Source organism: Schistocerca cancellata, chromosome 3 (assembly GCF_023864275.1).
Source record: "Schistocerca cancellata isolate TAMUIC-IGC-003103 chromosome 3, iqSchCanc2.1, whole genome shotgun sequence".
NCBI classification, from domain to species: Eukaryota; Metazoa; Arthropoda; class Insecta; order Orthoptera; family Acrididae; genus Schistocerca; species Schistocerca cancellata.
The window spans coordinates 295,132,974-295,153,395 of NC_064628.1; the positions used below are offsets into that span (position 1 = coordinate 295,132,974).

At 39.9% G+C, this 20,422-nt stretch overlaps 1 protein-coding gene across 3 annotated transcripts in view; it reads right to left on the reverse strand.

Annotated features, from left to right (window-relative positions):
* The window catches only part of LOC126174995 (uncharacterized), an 897,629-nt gene that overhangs the window by 76,392 nt on the left and 800,815 nt on the right, over window positions 1–20,422 (reverse strand). For all 3 annotated transcript variants that reach the window (XM_049921478.1, XM_049921479.1, XM_049921481.1), the window contains one exon: window positions 555–744. In XM_049921478.1, the coding sequence (XP_049777435.1) occupies window positions 555–744 (190 nt within the window). The remainder of the gene's footprint in view (window positions 1–554; window positions 745–20,422) is intronic.

Here is a 20,422-nt window from a genome sequence, read left to right on the forward strand (position 1 = left end):
AGAAGAAAAAATCATGAAACATCTGCCAATATGTTCTCGAGCTGGAAACAGCCTAATGTTGTCTGTACATTATCAAAATGCTAATACTGCAATGTAGCACTACATGAAGTTGGTCAAGACTCCAGTTTGGTCTAGGAAAAACAAATTTATGACGAAACTGTTATTAAACTTTGATTTTGTGTGTGTTAAGTTATTTGGTACTTAAGAGAAAATAGGTACCTTGAAATTATGCCAAATCACTATGATTTTGTGTGATATACATAACGGAGTGATGGTAGGGAAATTTTTCAGATCAAGAGGAAAGTCCATTTGGCTTTCTTAAAAAAACAGTATCTACCTCAGCAATTCTTTAGTGGCATCTGTACAGCCTATGCATAATGTAGTAGGACAGTTGTACAACTGACCATTAAGGTAGCTTTGCATATTGTCCACCTTAAGGATAACAACTAATAACTTTTCTTGCAAATCCTTGACAGCTTTATTAAGTAAATTGTTATTGGTACTATGAAAATTATTTATCTCAAGAAATTATTTAACTTTTGATAATAGATTACCTTCCATGATGGATCATAGTCACTAACAAAATGTTCCCATGTATGAGAAAATGGGCCATGACCCAGATCATGGCAGAGTCCCGCAATCTGAACACAAAGAGCTTCTTCTTCAGTTACAAGCCTCTCATTTGATGTATTGGTAGAATTCTGTTCTAATGCTTCAAGCATCCGACTTGCTAAGTAGCATACACTGAAACAGTTATACTCATTAGTAACAAAATATCGTACATTTCATTCTTTTTTTATTCAGTCATATGAAACAAAAACACATGACAATTTCTATAATTAAACGTGTACAGCATCTGTCCCTTGTCACACATAGTTAAGTACAAATAAATAATTCTAATTTTATAATTTTTTTGATCAACATTTTGTCAAAAGCAAAGATGATGTAGAAAGAATACTATTTCTGTTCGTTTCAGTCTAATTCATGAGGTAGAGGAGGAGAAGTAACAAAGAAAGCATGTTTAGCTATTTCTTAACATTACTTAAATAACCACTCAAATCCGACATCAAGATAGTACATTTTTATTAGAAATCTTTTATGCCTCACATGAGTTACATGTCACAGACAGTGTAGTACATATCTCTGTGTTATAACAACTACTTTCATACTGCACAAACTAGACTATAGTATCAACATTTTTTTACAGAAATCTTTTATTATTTTATATTTAAGAAAACAGAAAAAACAGAAAATGTAATTTTAGTGCCCATTAATAGGTAAGTTTTGATTTTATTTTGACTGTTTTTGTTCTTTTTGTGTATTTCACATTTTGAATAAAACAATGGAAAGTACAGGTTGGAATATCAACAATATTTTGAAAAAGATAGACTGCTACTTCCACTAATGATGATGTGTTGAGTTGCAGATGACATGTTGAGTTGCAGATAAGTATGAAAAAAAAGACTCTTACATATGAGCTTTGGTCAAGGTCTTCTTTGGAAAGGAAAAATAAACACAAACATGCACAAGCACACGCACAAAAGCAAGCACACTTCACACACACATGGATGATATTTCCGGCCACTCCAGCCAGGGGATGTAGTTGGGAGAACTTTGGGGATGTCACGGAGGCCAGAGGCTCTCTCTTGGAACCGCAAAATAGGCAGTAGAAATAAAGTGAAAGAAGAGTAGAAAAGGAAGAGCTTTGCCCTTCAGACACACGTGGAAGTAGTGAGGAAAAAACCGGTGAGGATGAAGGAAGACAGTAGATTGCAAGTGCCAGTTAGTAGGAAGGCAGGACAGAGGGGGGACACAGTCTGAGAGTTTTGTTGTGCCTGCCAATAACAGGTTCTAGCTATCACCATCAGAATTGAAGGGAATGGGAAAGGAGCACTGGTGCAGAGACACTGAAATACAGCGTACCGTGCTATCATAAAATGAATGTAAAAGCTGCTACTGCAGAACTACCTTCAAGGGTGAGGGGTCACATATTTAGAACTGGAATGGCACTCATTTTAAAGATGCTGAAGATCTGAACTCAATTACTGTAGATAAAAATTTCGAATTTGCAGCTGTTGATACAACAACACCAGGTATCCATAGAAATTTAATCATTCTGTGCATGTACCATTCACCTAGTGGTAAGGCGAACACTTTCTTCAACAAATTAATTGAAGTCATGAAAAGGGTCACAGCCCCTGAGACTAAAATAATAATATAGGAAGGCATGAATATTAAAACAGGTTTTGGGGTTAAATTAGTAATAACTTCCTAAACACACTGAACACTTCTGGCTTGGCACAAATGGTGAACACTGCGATTAGGATATCAAAAAGTTCAGTATTAGTATTAGAACATATACTTAGAGATACAAATAGGGAAAACTGTATAGTATTTACAAGTCTAACTCCTTGGTCATTGTAGTCAGATAATAAAGCTAAAGACAGGCTTGGTAAAGTCCACAAAACTACATATCTACAAACAGATCTTTTCAGAATGCCAATTACATACTTTTCCTGGGCACTGGGAAAACTGACCTGAGATGAAGTGTAGTTACTAAGTTCTCTGAATTCTACACACTATTTAAATAAATTTTTAAGGAGGTATTTCTGAAAGTAGCCACTTTAACAGCAACAGCTAAGAAAAATAGGTGGATAACAATGGGTTTTAGAAAGTCCTCCCACAAACTTAAATTTCTCAGTTCTTTGCAAAAGCAGTACAATAACCCAAAATTCCCAAATTACTATCACAGTTATGAAAATATGTACAGGACAGTACTGCTTGCAGCAAAAAATCGTCCAATGACAAAATACAGGGTGTCTCAAAATGAATATATGGGATTTTGCTACATTCAACCTACAATTATAAAAAATATATCAAATGAAAGAACAACTCAAATAGTTTTATTTGTATACCTGCATGCAAAGGGAGAAGTATGGATCGATCAAGAGTGACTGAATGTGCTGAATGAGGTAGAATCTTTCACTCGTAACCCCAAGAAATCAGTTCGGAAGGCTAGTCATGAATTAGCAGTGCCAGTGACGTCTGTGTGGAGACTTTTAAGGAGCCTCTTACAATGTCCTAGTCATTTCCAATTATTACATGCTCTAAAGCCTACAGACTATGGTTTACGTAACAACTTTGCAAACGAACTTTGCTGCTCCATCTATAGAGACATCGATGGCGACAGGACGTTAAACCCAATCTTCCTTCATTCCTTGTGAATGTTGCTCACATTGAACACTTGTAAGAAGTACTGTTTGAGCTTCTCTTTTATTTGACATATTATTTGTAATTACAAGTTAAATGTAATAAATACTACAAAGCCTTAAAACCCGTATATTTATTTAGAAACATCCTGCAATATACAATGCAGAAAATACATGTAGAACAGTCTGGGATGCCATAAAACATGAAACTGAAAGGATAAACAAGTACAGTACCATTTAAAAAAAAAGAAAGATGAGTGTAGAATATTAAAAAATCTTCAGGAATTTGGAAATTTTGTAAATAAGTATTCTTCTGGTATTGCATAGAAGTTTCAACAAAATATTCTTAAAACACTTGTAGCAACTGCAAGGAATTACACTTCTGAAGGCCTACATAGACAACAAACAAATCTGCTTTCATGAATACAGAGTAAGTAAAGTGTGCACAAGTTGTGCCCATAATAAAGAAAGGTAATGTGGAAATCACTGAAAACTACAAGTCAGTTTAATTATTGTCAGTGTTCAGAAAAACAAATGAATAAGTCATGAAAGAGACTAATGAGTTAAATGAGTAAGTGCAACCTTTTTAATGAAGCACTGCTTGGTCTCTGAAGTACAATATCAGCCAAAACATAAATTTACAGAAGTGGTACCTGTACCTCCTGACAAGGATGGCTGTGTTGAAACATATTCTTAGAGTTGTTCAAACCTTTTGACATTGTGCATAACAGAGAGAGAATCAGTATTTGAAGCTGACTGCAGCACAATTCTACTGCTGCCACCATACCAGGTGTAGAAGTATAAACCAGAATTTGATTGCAATAATTACACGTCTATTGTTTGAAACTGACAAAACAATATTTTACTCAAAATAATCTCCATTGCTATTTATATATTTCTCCCACCTCTCTGGCAGGCTATGGCTGTCACGCCAAAAAATGGCTCTGTTGAAGCAAACCAGTCAGCGAGCCATTTTTGTATATTTTTATATGAATTGAAGCATTGTTCAGCGAGAGTGTGACCCAGTGATGCAAATAGATGATAATCAGATGGAGCCATGCCTGGGAAATAAGCTGCAAGCACTAGTATTTCCCAACTGAATGCCTCAATCATTTCCCTGATCTGTTTTGTTTTGTGTTATGGGGTGTTATCATGGAGCCATATGACTGTGTTGCCTTTTTCCATATTTAGGTCATTTTCCATGTAATGCTCAATTTAAATTGATCGTTTGCTTTTGGTAGCAATCAGAGTTAATGGTTTCATCAGGTTTTAGCAGCTCATAACACATGACACCCTTTTGATACCACCAAACACAGAACATCGTCTTCTCTCCAAAGCAATTTGGTCTTTCAGAGGATTCATCCACAATTTATGATTATTAGGATTCTCAAAACATTTCCATTGCTCATCACCTGTCACTGTTTGATGGAGAAACGACTTTCTTTTGAATCTGGCGAGCAGCATTTCACAAGTAGTCTATCAATTTGCTTGCTGTCTTTCATTCAGTTCACACAGAACCCATGTTCCCACTTTGTGCACCTTTCCCATAGCTTTCAAATGGAGAGAAACTGCTTTCTGCATCACGTTCAATTATTCTGCACATTCCTATTGAGTTTGAGTATCACCTTCATCCAATAAGCCTGCAATTCGTTGTCTTCCAACTTTTTGGCGGTTTCTGGCGCTTGTCCTTTCTCGCGTCAAAATCACCACTTTTTAACATTTTGAACCTCTTGAAACAGTGTGTTTTCTCAAGAATATGTTTGCCAAAAGCTTTGCGAAGCATTTGATATGACTCCACAGCAGTTTTTTTCAAATGATAATAGAAATACAATGCTGTCCTTAAATCTTAGTTTGTAGGCACAAAACTCAGCATGTTTACGGGTTTGAAACAGATACCAATATATGGAACTTGGGTTATTGTGTGTTGAAATTCATTCTCAGCCATTACAGGAAGCAGATGGCACTTCAGATGCAGTCTCATGGGTCCCACACTGATGGCTAGCACCATCTATATGGAAATTCTGGTTTCATACTTCGACACCTGGTACATTTCATGTAAGGACCATGAGATATGAGAAATTAGGACTCATATGGAGGCAGACAGACAGTCATTTTTCCCTCACTGTGTTTGCAAGTGGAACAGGAAAGGTAATGACTAGTAGTAGAACAGGGCACACTCATCGAGCACTGTATGATGGCTTGTGGAGTATGGATGTAGATGTAGATGTAGATGTAGATGTAGACGTAGACGTAGACGTAGACGTAGGAAATACTATTACACGACCTAGGAACATTATTTGCAAGAGGAATAGCAAACAAGTGGTTCCAGTCTTACCTGGAGAACAAAATTCAAAGGATAGAGATAATTCACACATATGCTGATGATAAATTTATCATAAAACAACTGTCGGAAAAGAAAAACACACACACACTCACACACACACACACACACACACACACACACACACACACACACACACACACACACACACGTGTTCATCAGCGTAGTGTATTAGGTTCAATATATACCATCCTTCAACTGCATCATTCCAACTGCACCACACAGCGAAGTGATGCTATTGCCTTATAAGCTGCAGCAGCTGGACCTATGGTTCAAAGTGATGGAACTTTCATTCACTGCTTATGATGTATGCGACAATGAAATGCAATTTATATTTACCATTGGCACATTGTTTGATTAAACTTTACTTTTATTGTTGGGCATTACAGTCATGTACATTGCATATATTAACACCTTACAGACAGTGCACTTAAATGAGTGAGTAAATTTCAAGAACTACACACACAGCAAGTTTTTGCCATTAAAACTGTCAAGATTTCCAACAATAGTTGCAATATGTCTTCACAGTTGGACATTGCTGACAAAAAGTACAATGATTTTCTAAATAACTATAATGGGATGATTTTACAACACAGTAATGGTGTAGCAGCAACAGATTCATCTGATGCCACTGGAGAACAGCACCTTCCACTAGCAGAGCAGATCTTCGTTATGCAAGGAAACAGAAAACAAAACTCTGACTCAGACAAGCTGGGTGGGCAATGGTGACTAAGTAAGTACAATAGTGTCAATAAAGGGACCCCGGTTGGGTGTTGGTACTGTTGTGTATCAGCCACAGGCTGACTTTGTACACTGCCGCTATGACATCTCCACGCTATGGGTTTGCCTATCTGTCACCAGCAGGTGTCTTTCATTTGGTGACTATTTACCAATATCACACAGGCATCACATGTTGTTGACACAATATGTATACAAACAGTCTCATGATTCAACATTTGTTACAGACCCCACCAGGGGTCACCAGTCTTGCTTCCCAGCTGCATGCACACCAGCAAACTGGTGGCACTGCTATCCAGGAAATAAGTACCATCCACACACCATGTGGTCATGCAGGTACTTCCGGCTGGTGGATACTTAAGGAAAGCACAACCTCCAGCAGGGCTATCAGTTGCTCACTTAGTTCTAGGCCAGGCACCAGACACACTATTAGCCCATCAACTGGAACCAACCAAGACCAGGCAGGATGCTCTGCTCTATACTGCACCATCTCCACATTGCTCCACGTATCATGGCACCCACAGATCAACTTACCATTCAAGATGGCCGCGAGTGTAGAAGTGTGTGAATCTAACTTGAGAAATAGTTATAGTTATGCTGTTAAAAAGGGTGTTTGTAAGAATTGTAACACTGCAATAACAATGCTAAAAGAACGAATTGCTAGCTTACAATTCATAGTCAGTTCCTTGAGAAGCGATATTGACTCACTCAAGAAAGAAAATCGGGATCTGCGATCGAAGCCAACACTTAGTGAAGTGATGCAAGACAAAAGAAATATATCGTCCGAGTGGGTAAAAGTGCCGTACAAAAATAGTGTTCCAACTACAAAAAGAACAACAAAATCTGCTAAAAATGTCACATTTTCGGAGAAAAACAAATATCATGTTTTGCAAACAAGTGACTGTGATAACGACTCTCCAAATGATCGTGAACTTGAAAAAGACAGTGAACTGAAAATGAATAGCGTTTTTTCAAATAATGTCAACAACAAACACAGATCATCAGGGAAAAAGAGTAGTGTACTATTACTAACAGACAGTCATGGCAGGAATCTATCCAGCATGCTCCGTGAGAAAAATCGCGACATAGCAGTGACTAGTGTGGTGAAACCGGGAGCGGGATGTAAAAATGTTGTAGACATTAACTCTCAGACGAAATTAATGCAAGAAAATGACTTTATCGTCTGTATAATGGGTTCAAACGATGTGGCAAAAAATGAAGCAGAGGTTTGCGTGAAAACGCTACAGAATTTTTTACAAGCCAATTAATGCAGAAACACAGTAGTTGCCACACTTCCTCATAGGCATGATCTGATTTATAATTCGTGTGTAAACAAAGAAATTCGGAAAACAAACATTAAAATAAGGAAACTGTGTTCTCAATACACTAAGTGCGATGTACTGGATATAAGCAAGCTACATGGAAATCTGCACACGAAGCATGGAATGGATTTGAACTATGATGGGAAAAGATTTGTTTGTGATCGTGTTAGTGAAATAATCAAAGAAAGACTTGTAAGGGATAGAACAATTTATCAGCTTCCTGAACATCCTTCCAACAGCGAGGAAAACAAAATAAACAAGAAAGAAGAACGAAAATACAACGCTGCTGACGTTCCTAATTTAAACTAGAGGTATGTGATGCTGTAAATATGATTCCCAATTACCAAATCGTGAATACACCCGAACTAAAAATTTATCACCATAATGTGCAATCCCTGCGTAATAAGATCGATGAAATTAACGTTCTATTAACACATGAACTTAATGATATCTCAGTGTTATGCATTTCAGAGCACTGGCTTAACCCAGAATTAATCCAGAATACGAAAATAAACAAATTTGTCTTGGCTGCTTACTACTGCAGGAATAACAGCAAACAGGGTGGGGTAGCAATTTACACAAAGGATAATGTAGATTTTATTACACTACCTGACTTAACTAGGGCAAATGTCGAAAAGGATTATGAAATTGCAGCTATAAAAATTACTCAGTTCAACCTGGTTATTGCTACAGTTTACCGATCACCGTCCGGGAATTTTGAACTTTTCTTAAACAAAATGGAGTCATTGCTAAATAAAGTAAATAAAATGGATTGTGAATTGATAATCTGTGGTGACTTCAATATTGACTTCCTCACGAATAGTGGAAATAGGGAGACCATTTTGAACCTTGCAACGTCCTACAATTTAAAGGCTGAAGTAAAAGCAGCTACCCGAGTATCAGAAACTTGTCAAACAGCTCTTGATCAGTTTCTAGTAAAGAAGAGTTTACACAACACCTCACTAAAAATTTTCAATGCAGGTTTTAGTGATCATCTTGCTCAAATATTAAGCATAAAAGTACAAGGCAGTATTATTAACAACATGTCTTTTAGAACAGCATATCGAAGTTATAATCAGCATAATGTGAACTACTTCAACAACTTATTACAGAAAGAAAAATGGCTAGGAGTGTACAAAATGAACAATATAAATGAAAAATTCGACACTTTCATTGATACATTAACCCATTTCTTTGAACTTGCATTCCCACTGAAAACATTAACCATACAGGGAAACTCTAGAACAAACAGCTGGATCACAAAGGGAATAAGGGTTTCATGCCAGAAGGAAAGACTACTTCATGAAATATGTAACTCAAAAAATTCCCCACCTGTAGTACGCGCATACTATAAAAAATACTCCAAAATATTAAGAAAAGTAATAAAAGCAGCAAAAATAATGCATAATGATGAAATCATTTATAATTCAGCTAATAAATCAAAGGCTATGTGGAGTGTTATAAAAAAAGAATGTGGAGAATACAGACAACCTTGGAAAAATATAACACTATCACATAAAAATAAAAAAGTAACAAACCCCTTAGAAGTAGCTAACACATTTAACAACTTTTTCACAGGTGTTGCTGAAAATATGTTACAATCAAACTTTAAGAGCATCCAGGCAAATGAATATAAAATAAGTACATGTAGAGGATCAATGTACATCAGTTCTGTTTCACAAGATGAAGTAGCTAAAGCAATAAAAGGACTAAAAAATTCCAAATCGGCAGGTATTGATGGTATACCTGCAACAATGTTAAAGAAGAGCTTATCAAACCTAATTGAAGTACTCACACATTTATGTGACTGCTCACTTCAGACAGGCACTTTCCCTGATGTGTTAAAACATCAAAAGTTATTCCTGTATTCAAAAAAGGGGATAAAGACAATGTAAATAACTACAGACCCATCACAATTTCCTCCTGCATCTCTAAAGTACTGGAAAAAGTTATGTATGAGAAACTTATGAAATTTATAAATAAAAACAGCATCCTATGTAATGAACAACATGGATTCAGAAATAAGAGGTCAACGACAACTGCTGTCTATGAGTGCATCAATTCCATCCTAAACCTGTTGGACAAAAAACAGGAAACAATAGGAGTCTTTATTGACTTGTCAAAAGCTTTTGACATGGTGGACCATAAAATTCTGCTATCAAAGCTAGAAAGATATGGTATTCGAGGTCTGTCCAACAAGTGGATCAGTTCCTTCCTGACAAATCGTATGCAGGCAGTGTGCGTCAAGCACACAAATATTGAACTAAAAACTGTATCTAATCACTTATCTGACTATAAACAAATAAAATGTGGTGTACCCCAAGGATCCGTACTGGGACCCCTTCTGTTTCTTCTGTACATAAATGATCTAAGCTTAAATATTGATGCACACAAATCAATCATATTTGCAGATGACACCACGATTCTACTAAAAGGAGACGACGATGAACAGTTACAGCAGACAGTAAACACGGTCACGAAACAACTTAGCAGCTGGGCACAGAGTAATCAGCTTGTAATAAACAGTAAGAAAACCGTTGCTCTAAAATTCCACAATGTTCCTAACAAGGACATGTTTATCCCATCAGTCTCTATCAATGACGAACCAGTTGGTAACAGTACTGAAACCAAATTCTTAGGACTTTGGCTGCAGAGTAACATCAGATGGAATAAGCATATTGAATGTCTCAATGCAGAACTGAGCAAAACATATCTTCTTTGTTCATTAAAATCATGCTGTAGTGAGAAAACAGTATTGAATGCATATCATGCGTACTTTCATTCTCGTCTTAGATATGGGGTCACCTTCTGGGGAAACTCTAAAATAGCTAATAGCACTTTTAAACTACAAAAAAGGGCCATTAGAATCTTGTTTGGGTGCAAGCCTAGAGACTCTTGTAAACCCCTGTTTAAGAAATCTGGTATTCCCCCATTACCGTGTGTATACATTATGGAAACCCTTTTGTTCTTTAAATTAAATGTAATAGGCAAGGACCTGAGGCTACAAAAAAACTGTGATATACATGAGCACTTTACCAGACAAAACAGGAACTTACATATGACTCAAATCAGCACAGCACTGTGCCAAAAAGGTACTTTTCACATGGGAGTTAAGCTTTATAACAAACTTCCTGAAAACATAAAAGCTATAACTGAGGTCAATACATTTGGAAAATCTCTAAAGTCATATTTACAGCATCACTGCTTTTATTCCATTGAAGAATATTTAAATTTATGAAATGTGTTATATAAATACTTGTGTGTAAAGTGTATTATTGTAAGCTTAAATATGTATGCCTTGAAATTACTTTCAGCCTGTATATTTATAACTTGACTTGTCCAATGTCTTATGCATAAGCTGCTATGTAGACAACAGGACCAATAAAATACAATCTACAATCTACACCCTACAAGCCACTAAGGATACGGTTTCCCTCCGAATTGCAAACATATAAGTAATTTTATTACTATTATTTTCAAGTGATCACAAATGAATGTACAGTTGTTTCTGGAAACAACTTATTTGTGAAATTTTGCCATGAATAAAGTGTTCTTGACTTCTACCTTGTAATCATCATTTATAATGAATGGTATGCACCAAGAAAAAGGAAAAAAAAACATTGGTGTCAAGTCTGTTTCCTACATGCGTTAATGTGCAATTTGAAGATGTCTTCTCTCACCTCGTCTACCATAAATAACAGTGGTGGTGATTCTGTTTCTCATGTGTTTTCATGTTTATAGCTGTGTGTGCAAACAAAGCTAGAGTAGCATTCCTTTTTTGCTCACTTGTTCAAGTGATTTTCAAGCAGTGTTTAATAGCCAGAAAGAGGACTGGGCCACATATTGTCAACAGTTGGAATGCTCTTTCTGGTATACGCATACAAGGCACACAGCACAGCAGTCCCTTTATGGCATGTTTGGGTACAAAAGTCTTTCATTTATATTGTCCATTTTTCCCAGACATTTGTCCAGATCACACCAACAATGAGTTATTGGTGGAACAGTTAGATGAGCATTTTTATAATGACAGTTGTTTTTGGACACACCAAATTGTACCAATTTTATGGTTAGTGACAGACAGTGTTTCCCACAGTGTTTGAGAGAGTGTGTTCATGAACAGTAATCATGGCTGGGCACCCAAGCTGGCCACCTACAGACTGGTTGTTTGCAATGTTTGTTTCTTGTTCATAGAACTGTGTGGCGGAAGTCCATCTACTCTCACCGAGCCCTTGCAAGTGTCTTCTTTGGATGCCGACCCTTGTGGCATCCCTCCTGCCATCACTGGCCCTGTCACAGCCAGCCCTATCATTGTCAGTGTTATTGACTCAAGCTTCTGTAAGTGTTGTCATCACTGGTCTTATTACAGTTAGTTCTCTTGATGCTGCTGCCACCAGATCCACAGCCATCCTGATGGCCATCCTGACTATACCTGCAGCAGCGGCACCCAGTGCTCCCCCCCCCCCCCCCCCCCAATTGGTCCATCAGCATTTTTTCAACACCCCATTGGTCATCATCAGCATTGCTGTGCTCCTGGCATTGCATTGGTCAAAGCTCCAGGCTCCTAGTGCTATCACTGTGACTGCTGGTGCCTTCATGTACCACACTGGGTGAATGTTGGGTCACCAGGTCTGCCTCCTGGAGTTGCTATGCCACTCACACTTGACTGCTGTCTACACACCCATGTGTTCTCCTGCGTTCTCTTTTCACAGTGCTGTCCAGCTCTGCCAATCCTGGACAGCATCTGCTTCAGAACCTCTAGTCCTGGGTTCCTGGAACTGGATCACAGCTGCCACAAGCTCACCATTCCATAGACTTCCATGTCACAAGGGAGAAAGTTCATTCCAGTGGATGTCTGTTGGTTCCACACTCCCTCTATGGGTTTGCCACCACTCCTCACAGGAGTCAGGATGCAGATTGTGCGGACTTCTCCATAAGAGGGAAGTGGTGGTGTACGGAAACTGGCAGCATTGCTATCGAGGAAATGAGTATTGTCTGCACACCATGATTCAGGATGTACTCCCACCTGCTGGACACTTAAATGTCAAATACAGCTTCCAGCAGGATAGTCAGTTGCTCACTGAGTTCCAGGCCAGGTATCAGCTACACTCTGAAGTCACCAACTAGAACCTGCAGAGACCAGGTAGGATGCTCCACTCAATACTACACCATCTATGCACTGCTTCACATTGCTTCACATGGCATGACCCCCATGGACATCATTCTATAAACCACTCGGGATGATCCTTGCCTCTGAATTGGCAGCATGCAAGTGAACTTTGTTTCTGTTACTCTCAAGTGATCACAAATTGCCTTTCATTTGAAACTTTTGAAGCTTCCTGGCAGATTAAAACTGGTGCCAGACCGAGACTCGAACTGGGGACCTTTGCCTTTCATGGGCAAGTGCTCTACCATCTGAGCTACCCAAGCATGATTCACACTCCATCATCACAGCTTTACTTCTGCCATTACCTCATCTCCTACCTTCCAAACTTCACAGAAGCTCTCCTGTAAATAGAACTAGAACTCCTGGAAGAAAGGATACTGCAGAGACATGGCTTTACCACAGCCTGGGGGATGTTTCCAGAATGAAATTTTCACTCTGCAGCAGAGCGTGCACTGATATGAAACTTCCTGGCAGATTAAAACTATGTGTGCAATTTCCTCAGTCACAATGCTCGGGTGTCCACTCTTCTCTTCATCATGAACGTCGGTTCGGCCATTTTTAAACCGAATACACCATTTCTGGATGGACACTCACTCATTATGTTGTTTCCGTACACTTTGCACAGTTCATGATAAATTTCTATAGGTTTTAGGTTTTTTTCCAAAAAAACCTTATCACAGAACGCACCTCACTACTGGCAGGATTTTCGGCTGCAGCAAACATTTCAAATTCGAATATCGAAAAAACCAGATATGCAGCGACGTTCCTGCTGTCATGGATGGATGCCGACTGAGCTGCTAAGCATGCACATACCAAAATATACACGATTGGCGCGTACCTAGCGGCGTCAGATGAAAACGTTCCCTTCTTTCTTAATAGCCCTCATATATTTGCTGAGCTGTAGTAATTCTTGGATATCAGCACTGTCTTTGGTTCTACTTGGACTATATGCGAGGGAAATGACAAGTATTGGCACCTCTTTGACTTTAATCATAGCTTTTTTACACATCAATAAGAGCTTTCTCAATAGGATTCATCAATCATCCTTCGAAAGTAAATGATGTATTTCTAAATTCTGTCATCTGACATCTCCTCACACAGCTACAAATATCTTTGGTCATAAAGACCTACACACTTTTTATCATGTAATATCGTGAACCGATTGAGATACAGTGTCGTTACAACCATTGCACATTGGCCCATATCTGATCTTGTGTCGTGGTACGAGATGATCACACACTGAAAATCCTACAGAATGGTGAACTCGCTACAGTGTCATTAGAGCCCGCCTATCTGTTACTGGAAGACTATACTTCAACTCTACATAATGACCACCCCCTATTGTCTAAACCAAATAATGCACTTAATATTGAGTGTGCACAATCACCAACAGGGCCTTCATCTTCTCTGGATGCTATTTCAGTTGCACACAATCTATTACCGATTCATATCAGGGCTGGTAAAGCAGTGCACTACAAATGCCCTAAATACCCAGAGCTTTGCTCGACCAGGGTGGGGCACAGAATGGTGACAAAATTAGTCAGGGAGCTAAAATACAGTCACTGAGGGATACTAGTGATATCTTTGGATAGGTTAACCTTTGCTTTCAGTTCTCTTTGTTCTTCCCTGTGGTTGGTTGCTATTGAATTGTGCTCTGTTACATGTTTCCTGCTGAAATCTGTAGTAAGCTACTTTTGTTCTCTTACATCAGTATATGCACTATTTTTATTGTGGTTAATGTACTCACACATATGAAGGGTTCATTACAATTCAGTGATTTATGTTAAAACATTGTGTTTTTTGTGGTTATCTGCAACACCAATGCTGAAGTAAAGTCACAAGCTTTCATGTACACACTGCCACATCTGCTGGCATGTGTGATGGTGATGGTTCACATGGATACTGACACCATAGCCACAGTTCTTGATTGTTGATTGTTGTAAACACAACCAAATACACAAATCTGACTATCAGTGGTACATTCTATGTGTAATTAATATGGAAACCATTTTGACGGTGACAAATAAGCCCTAACTCACATTTGAGGATATGGAAATTCAAATCATTAAGGAAAAATCACTATCACTAATAGCAAAACAGAATAGTTTTAAAGTGTATAGTAAAATCACTAAGGCACTGTGTCAAACTGGAGAATGGGACCATGAGAAGAACCTAACATGTTCCAGCAAACCAGATGCCACACCCACACAGCACTCTTGTAACACCACCGAAAAAAGCAAGAGGCAGCTATCTCACATTTTCTTCACCATTAGCAGGGGAGACTTTGTAGGAAATATCAGCTACAGTATGGTGTGAACTACAGTTAATCATATGCAATGTGATAAAACTAATGTAACTTTATTCACAAAGGAAACTATACATCCCATCATCTTTAACATTAGTCTAGAACACAGTCTTCTCTTTCACTCTGTCCAAAGATGGTCCACTCTGCACTGGTCAGATGCATTCAAGTCTCGCATAGAATGTCAATATCCTCACAGCCCCCTCCTCCCCCACTGGGAGCATGGAGCACTGTGAGAAGTGCAGATTAGCAGACATCAACACATGCAAGTCGCTGATTATGCCACGGCAGGTGCCCAAGTGAGGCACGGTTGGGCTACTCCTTGTGGTGGTGTTGTGTGACATGATGACACTGTACAAGTGGTATGGTGTTAGATGTTGTGGAGTGTCTGACAAGACTGTATCACTACTCATAAGCTTCAATGGAAGGAGGTGAATGGCAGTGGAAGTTCATCGAAGTCCTGTCCATCTCTGATCAAATCTGAAGGTAAAGATGACATGGGGGACAAGCACTGGTAGCCATTCTCGTTACTAAGGCATTGGTATCTGGTTGTGTTAAGGTGGAGTTACCAAGAGTACCCAGGTGGGTTTAAGATGAGCAAGTGAGATGGCTATACATCTGCAAAGCCTCAGGATGCCAAATGTCTGTGGACTGCATTTGTGCATACTGTATAGGTGTGAATAAGGGAGCTGCAGAGCTGTGTGTGCAGAATCATCTCACAACATCATGAAGTCACAGGAGGCAAACTCCTTGTGTGTAAACACTTTTGGGTTTGAATGAGGATAAAGAGGTGGAGTGTGCTTGTTCTGAATATTTTCTGAACATGCACTCGGGTAGGCAAGTTCATGCAATTTGTGCCATCCATAGGCTGTTAGGTCTGCAAGCAAGACCAGAGGCTTTCTGCAGACCACCTCCACCAGTGACATGCGTAAGTCATTCTTGTACGCTGATTGAATAGTTAGCAGGACCCATGGGAGCACTTCTGTCCAGGAACTGCAGAGGCACATCAGGGCCCCTTCAAGGTCCTGTGTCCTCTCTCAACAAGGTCATTATATTGTGGATGATACATGGTAGTCCATGTGTGAGTGATACCCCAGAGCCAGAACAGGCTCTTGAAGAGGGCCATCTCAAATTGACAGCCCTTATCAGTAGTAATCAGTTCAGGTCTGCTGAAGCGGGTGACCCATATCTCGACGAACATACAAGCAGTTGTCTCAGCTGTGATGCCACAGTTAAGAATGGCTTCAACCCATTGTGACATCCTGGTTATCCCTGATAGGAGGTAACAAAATCCTCCAGACTCTGGCAGGGGTCCAACAATCTATGTGGAAGCGTCTGAGGTGATGCTGTGCATGACAGCCTATCTGGCTATGTTGGCATTCAAGGCAGTTTTCTGTCCATGGACGATAGTCTCATTTGATGTTGGCCCATAAGAATGTGTTTACCACCAAGTGAACCATTGCCTTGAAACTGGGTGGTTCAGGATATGCAACTGCTCAATATTTCACAGTGCATTGTAAGAGGCACCAGTGCTTATGGCCTGTTCTACGAAACATCACAGAGCAGTGTTGCTCTAGACATGGGAAGAGACTGACGTTCAGTGTAAAGGTTTGTGTCCCAGTTGTTAAAGAGGTCTGTGAGGTTTGGATCATTTGTTTCCTTATTACCCATGTGCTCATAGACATACTAGAGAGAAATCATATTTATTCTTTGAATGTAGCCTGCAGTGGTATTGTCTGCACTGTGGCTGCGACATATGTTAGTGGTGTACAATTCAATAAGGTCTAGACGTCTGAATCAGAGTAGACTGATGTCTTGAGATGGATTCTTGGTGGCATCCAGCAGTGGTTTGCGACCTGTGTACAAAGTCACTTGGTGGCCCTCGATATCCTTGTGTAAGTATTTTACCGCCAAGTCTACAGTGAGGAGTTCTTAATCAAAAGCTGACCACTTAGAGTTACACTGTGAGGAAGACAGTTTCTTTATGAAGAACCAAAGTGGTTGTGGCACGCTATCTACCACCTACAGAAACACAGCCCCTATTGCAGTGTTGCTCCCATCAGTCATGAGGGCAAGTTGTGCTTCAGGGTGAGGGCGTGTTGAAGTAACAAATTGTGCTAAACAGTTCTTCATCCAATGGAATGCTTCTGTCATCTCTGCACTCCACTCAACTTTCTAATCCCTGTGTTTATCTTTGCCAGCCAAGACATTCATGAGAGGAGACTGCAATGCAATTGCATGGGGAAGGGGTCACCAACAGAAGTTAAGGATTCCAAGAAATCAATGCAGATCATGAAAACTTTCTGGCAGTAGAAGGTTTTTCACCATGTCCATGTGTTCCGTATTTGATTTGATATGCAACCTAAACAAGTCACCTCTGTTTGTTGAAATTGTGACTGTTTCATTACTGACATCACCACTTTGCCACAGAACTTGTTCCAGATGATGCAAAAGTTCATCACAGGTGCTGAAGAATATGGGTATGTCATCAAAGTAGATGCAGCAGTACGGAAATTGACAGAGTAGTCCATCAATGAAACACTGACATGTTTGTGTGGTGTTCTTGAGGCCTTATGGCATGAAGAGAGATTCTTCCACGTCAAACGGAGTGGTTATCGCCATTTTCAGGATGTTGTCTAGGTCCAATTGGCATTAGTAAATAAGCCCACTTACAGTCAGTAACAATGAATACTGCTGCACCGACAAGCACGTGCATACAGTCCTGGGTGTTAGGTATATGGTAACTATAATGTAACTTTCTGGAGTAGAGTACTTTACAGTCTCCGTTAAGTTTGACTGAACTGTCTTCCTTAGGTGTTGTTGTTGTTGTTGTTGTTGTTGTTATTGTGGTGGTCTTCAGTCCTGAGACTGGTTTGATGCAGCTCTCCATGCTACTCTATCCTGTGCAAGCCTCTTCATCTCCCAGTATCTATTGCAACCTACATCCTTCTGAATCTGCTTAGTGTATTCGTCTCTTGGTCTCCCCCTACGATTTTTACCCTCCACACTGCCCTCCAATACTAAACTGGTGATCCCTTGATGCCTCAGAACATGTCCTACCAACCGATCCCTTCTTCTAGTCAAGCTGTGCCACAAGCTCCTCTTCTCCCCAATCCTATTCTACACTTCCTCATTAGTTATGTGATCTACCCATCTAATCTTCAGCATTCTTCTGTAGCACGACATTTCGAAAGATTCTATTCTCTTCTTGTCCAAAATATTTATCGTCCATGTTTCACTTCCATACATGGCTACACTCCATACAAATACTTTCAGAAACGACTTCCTGACATTTAAATCTATACTCGATGTTAACAAAGTTCTCTTCTTCAGAAATGCTTTCCTTGCCATTGCCAGTCTACATTTTATATCCCTTCCTTAGGTATGAGCTTGATTTGGGAAGCTCACAGATTGTCTGAGGCTCAGACAATGCCTATTTGCAAAAATTCTTGTGTCATAGTTTTAGTAGCCTGTAAGCTTACAGGGCACAAATGGCAAGGTTATCAGGAGTGGGAAGACTGTCGATGGTCAAAATTTGGTGCACAGTTCCATCTCAAATCACGCATGTGTGAACCAAAGTTGTCGTAAACGGCTGATAGTGTGCACTGTGCCAAGCTGACTGTTGTGTGCAGAATGTAGCTAGGTGGAGTGGGTGTGACTGGAGGTGGCACACCATGTGCTGCTGCTGACTATTGAGAGTGTCGATTGTGTAAGTGTTCGTGCACCAAGGTGAGAACTGCCTCTGTCTCCCTGTTGCAACACTTTAGGTCTGTATTTTCGCTGCAAAGGGCCTGTGATTGTGTTTTGCAGTTGACGTATCATTGGTGTGTAACAAGAATGTAATCTAACAACTGGGCACATTTGTGGAGAGCATTGATAGACGAGTCACTAGTGTAAGGCAGTCAGGCGGATGGAGGCCAATAGGTATAGTCTGAGCAAAAAGTCCCTTGATGCAATTCCTAGTAGCACAGTGCATCAGTGATTGAAGTATCACATTGGATAAGTGCTCGAAGAACTGTAGAAAGTCCATGCCAATGCTTGGTTTGCAGACATCTGTTATGTAGAAAGTACAGGACCACTGTATGTTGAATGACGATAGCCCTGTGCCCTGTAGACTCGTGAAGTAAGAGTGACAATATCGATTGTAAGTTTGATGTGCTGCTGTATGATAAGGAGCTGAAGTCAGAGCATGTATCTGCTAGAAGATACTGTTGAGTAATAGGGTCAGGCATGAAGAGGCCTCCTTGTATGGTTGTTGCGGAGGCAATGTGGATTCACACTATGTGTAGATGAGGTAGGTGACTTTACTTGTTGGACCAGGCCAAAGCACATATTTCCATTCAATGACGTCATTTGGGGCCTCTCAAGGAGCATGACATTTGCAAGGGGCATGTCCAGATTGACTGTGGAGTCATCCAATCAATGGCTGTGTGCCAGCTGCAATGGTAAGTGTCATTGCTCCACATCCCAGCTATCTGTTGCCATGGAGGTGTGACGTCACTCTCGTTTTGTGTCAAACTGACCCAGTTAAAAACATTGTCATGTGGGGTGGCATCCTGTCTGTCTAATAGATGCTGCTGGCCTATCACCAAGGACGTGTGTCTGCTAGCACGAGTTGCTTTTCTAGAGGTTCAGACTTGGGTGATCACTGCCAATTGGAATGTGGTTTGGCAGCTTGATTCCTAGGCACAAGAGTGCAATGGATAGTTCTGCAGAGCCAAATACAAAGTTGTGAGGGTATGTTGTTGTGGAGATACTGCTTGAGATGATCTCCTGTAGCTGCTGTTCTGGGATTTGAAAAAAGTCTCTGCAAAATAACAGCTTTTGCTGTGCTGCACTTGTTTGTGTGCAACAGTGACAGGATAAGTTACCAATTAGTTCATCCTGTCCTGCCAAATGGCAGAGCAAGTTAACACATGTTGAATGATCATCAAAAATTCTGACTGCTTTAAAAATGCCATCCACTGTCATGACCCACAAAGACAGCTGTGCAGGTTCGAACTGTGGTAATTGAAGTTTGGGCTGAACCTCGTGAAGGGGGCGGGAGGTGGGGGAGGGGTGAGGCTGAAGAGGTAATTTTGGCATTGTTTGGTATAGGAGGCAACATAGCTACCAACTGTTCATGGCACACAACTGGTTACGACATTGCCATAAGCCATAGCTTGTATCCAGTTCATGGCATGGGAGTCACGATAGACGTGAAGGTGGCATTACGATCTTGTTGCAAACCTTTTTGGGTAAAAGCACTGTCTGTGGTAGCATTGTTCTTGGAATCCAAAAGCAAATTTGTTGTTGAGCATCACTGTTTCAGTGTAGTTAGGCCTGTTATGTCTGTTGGTATATGGT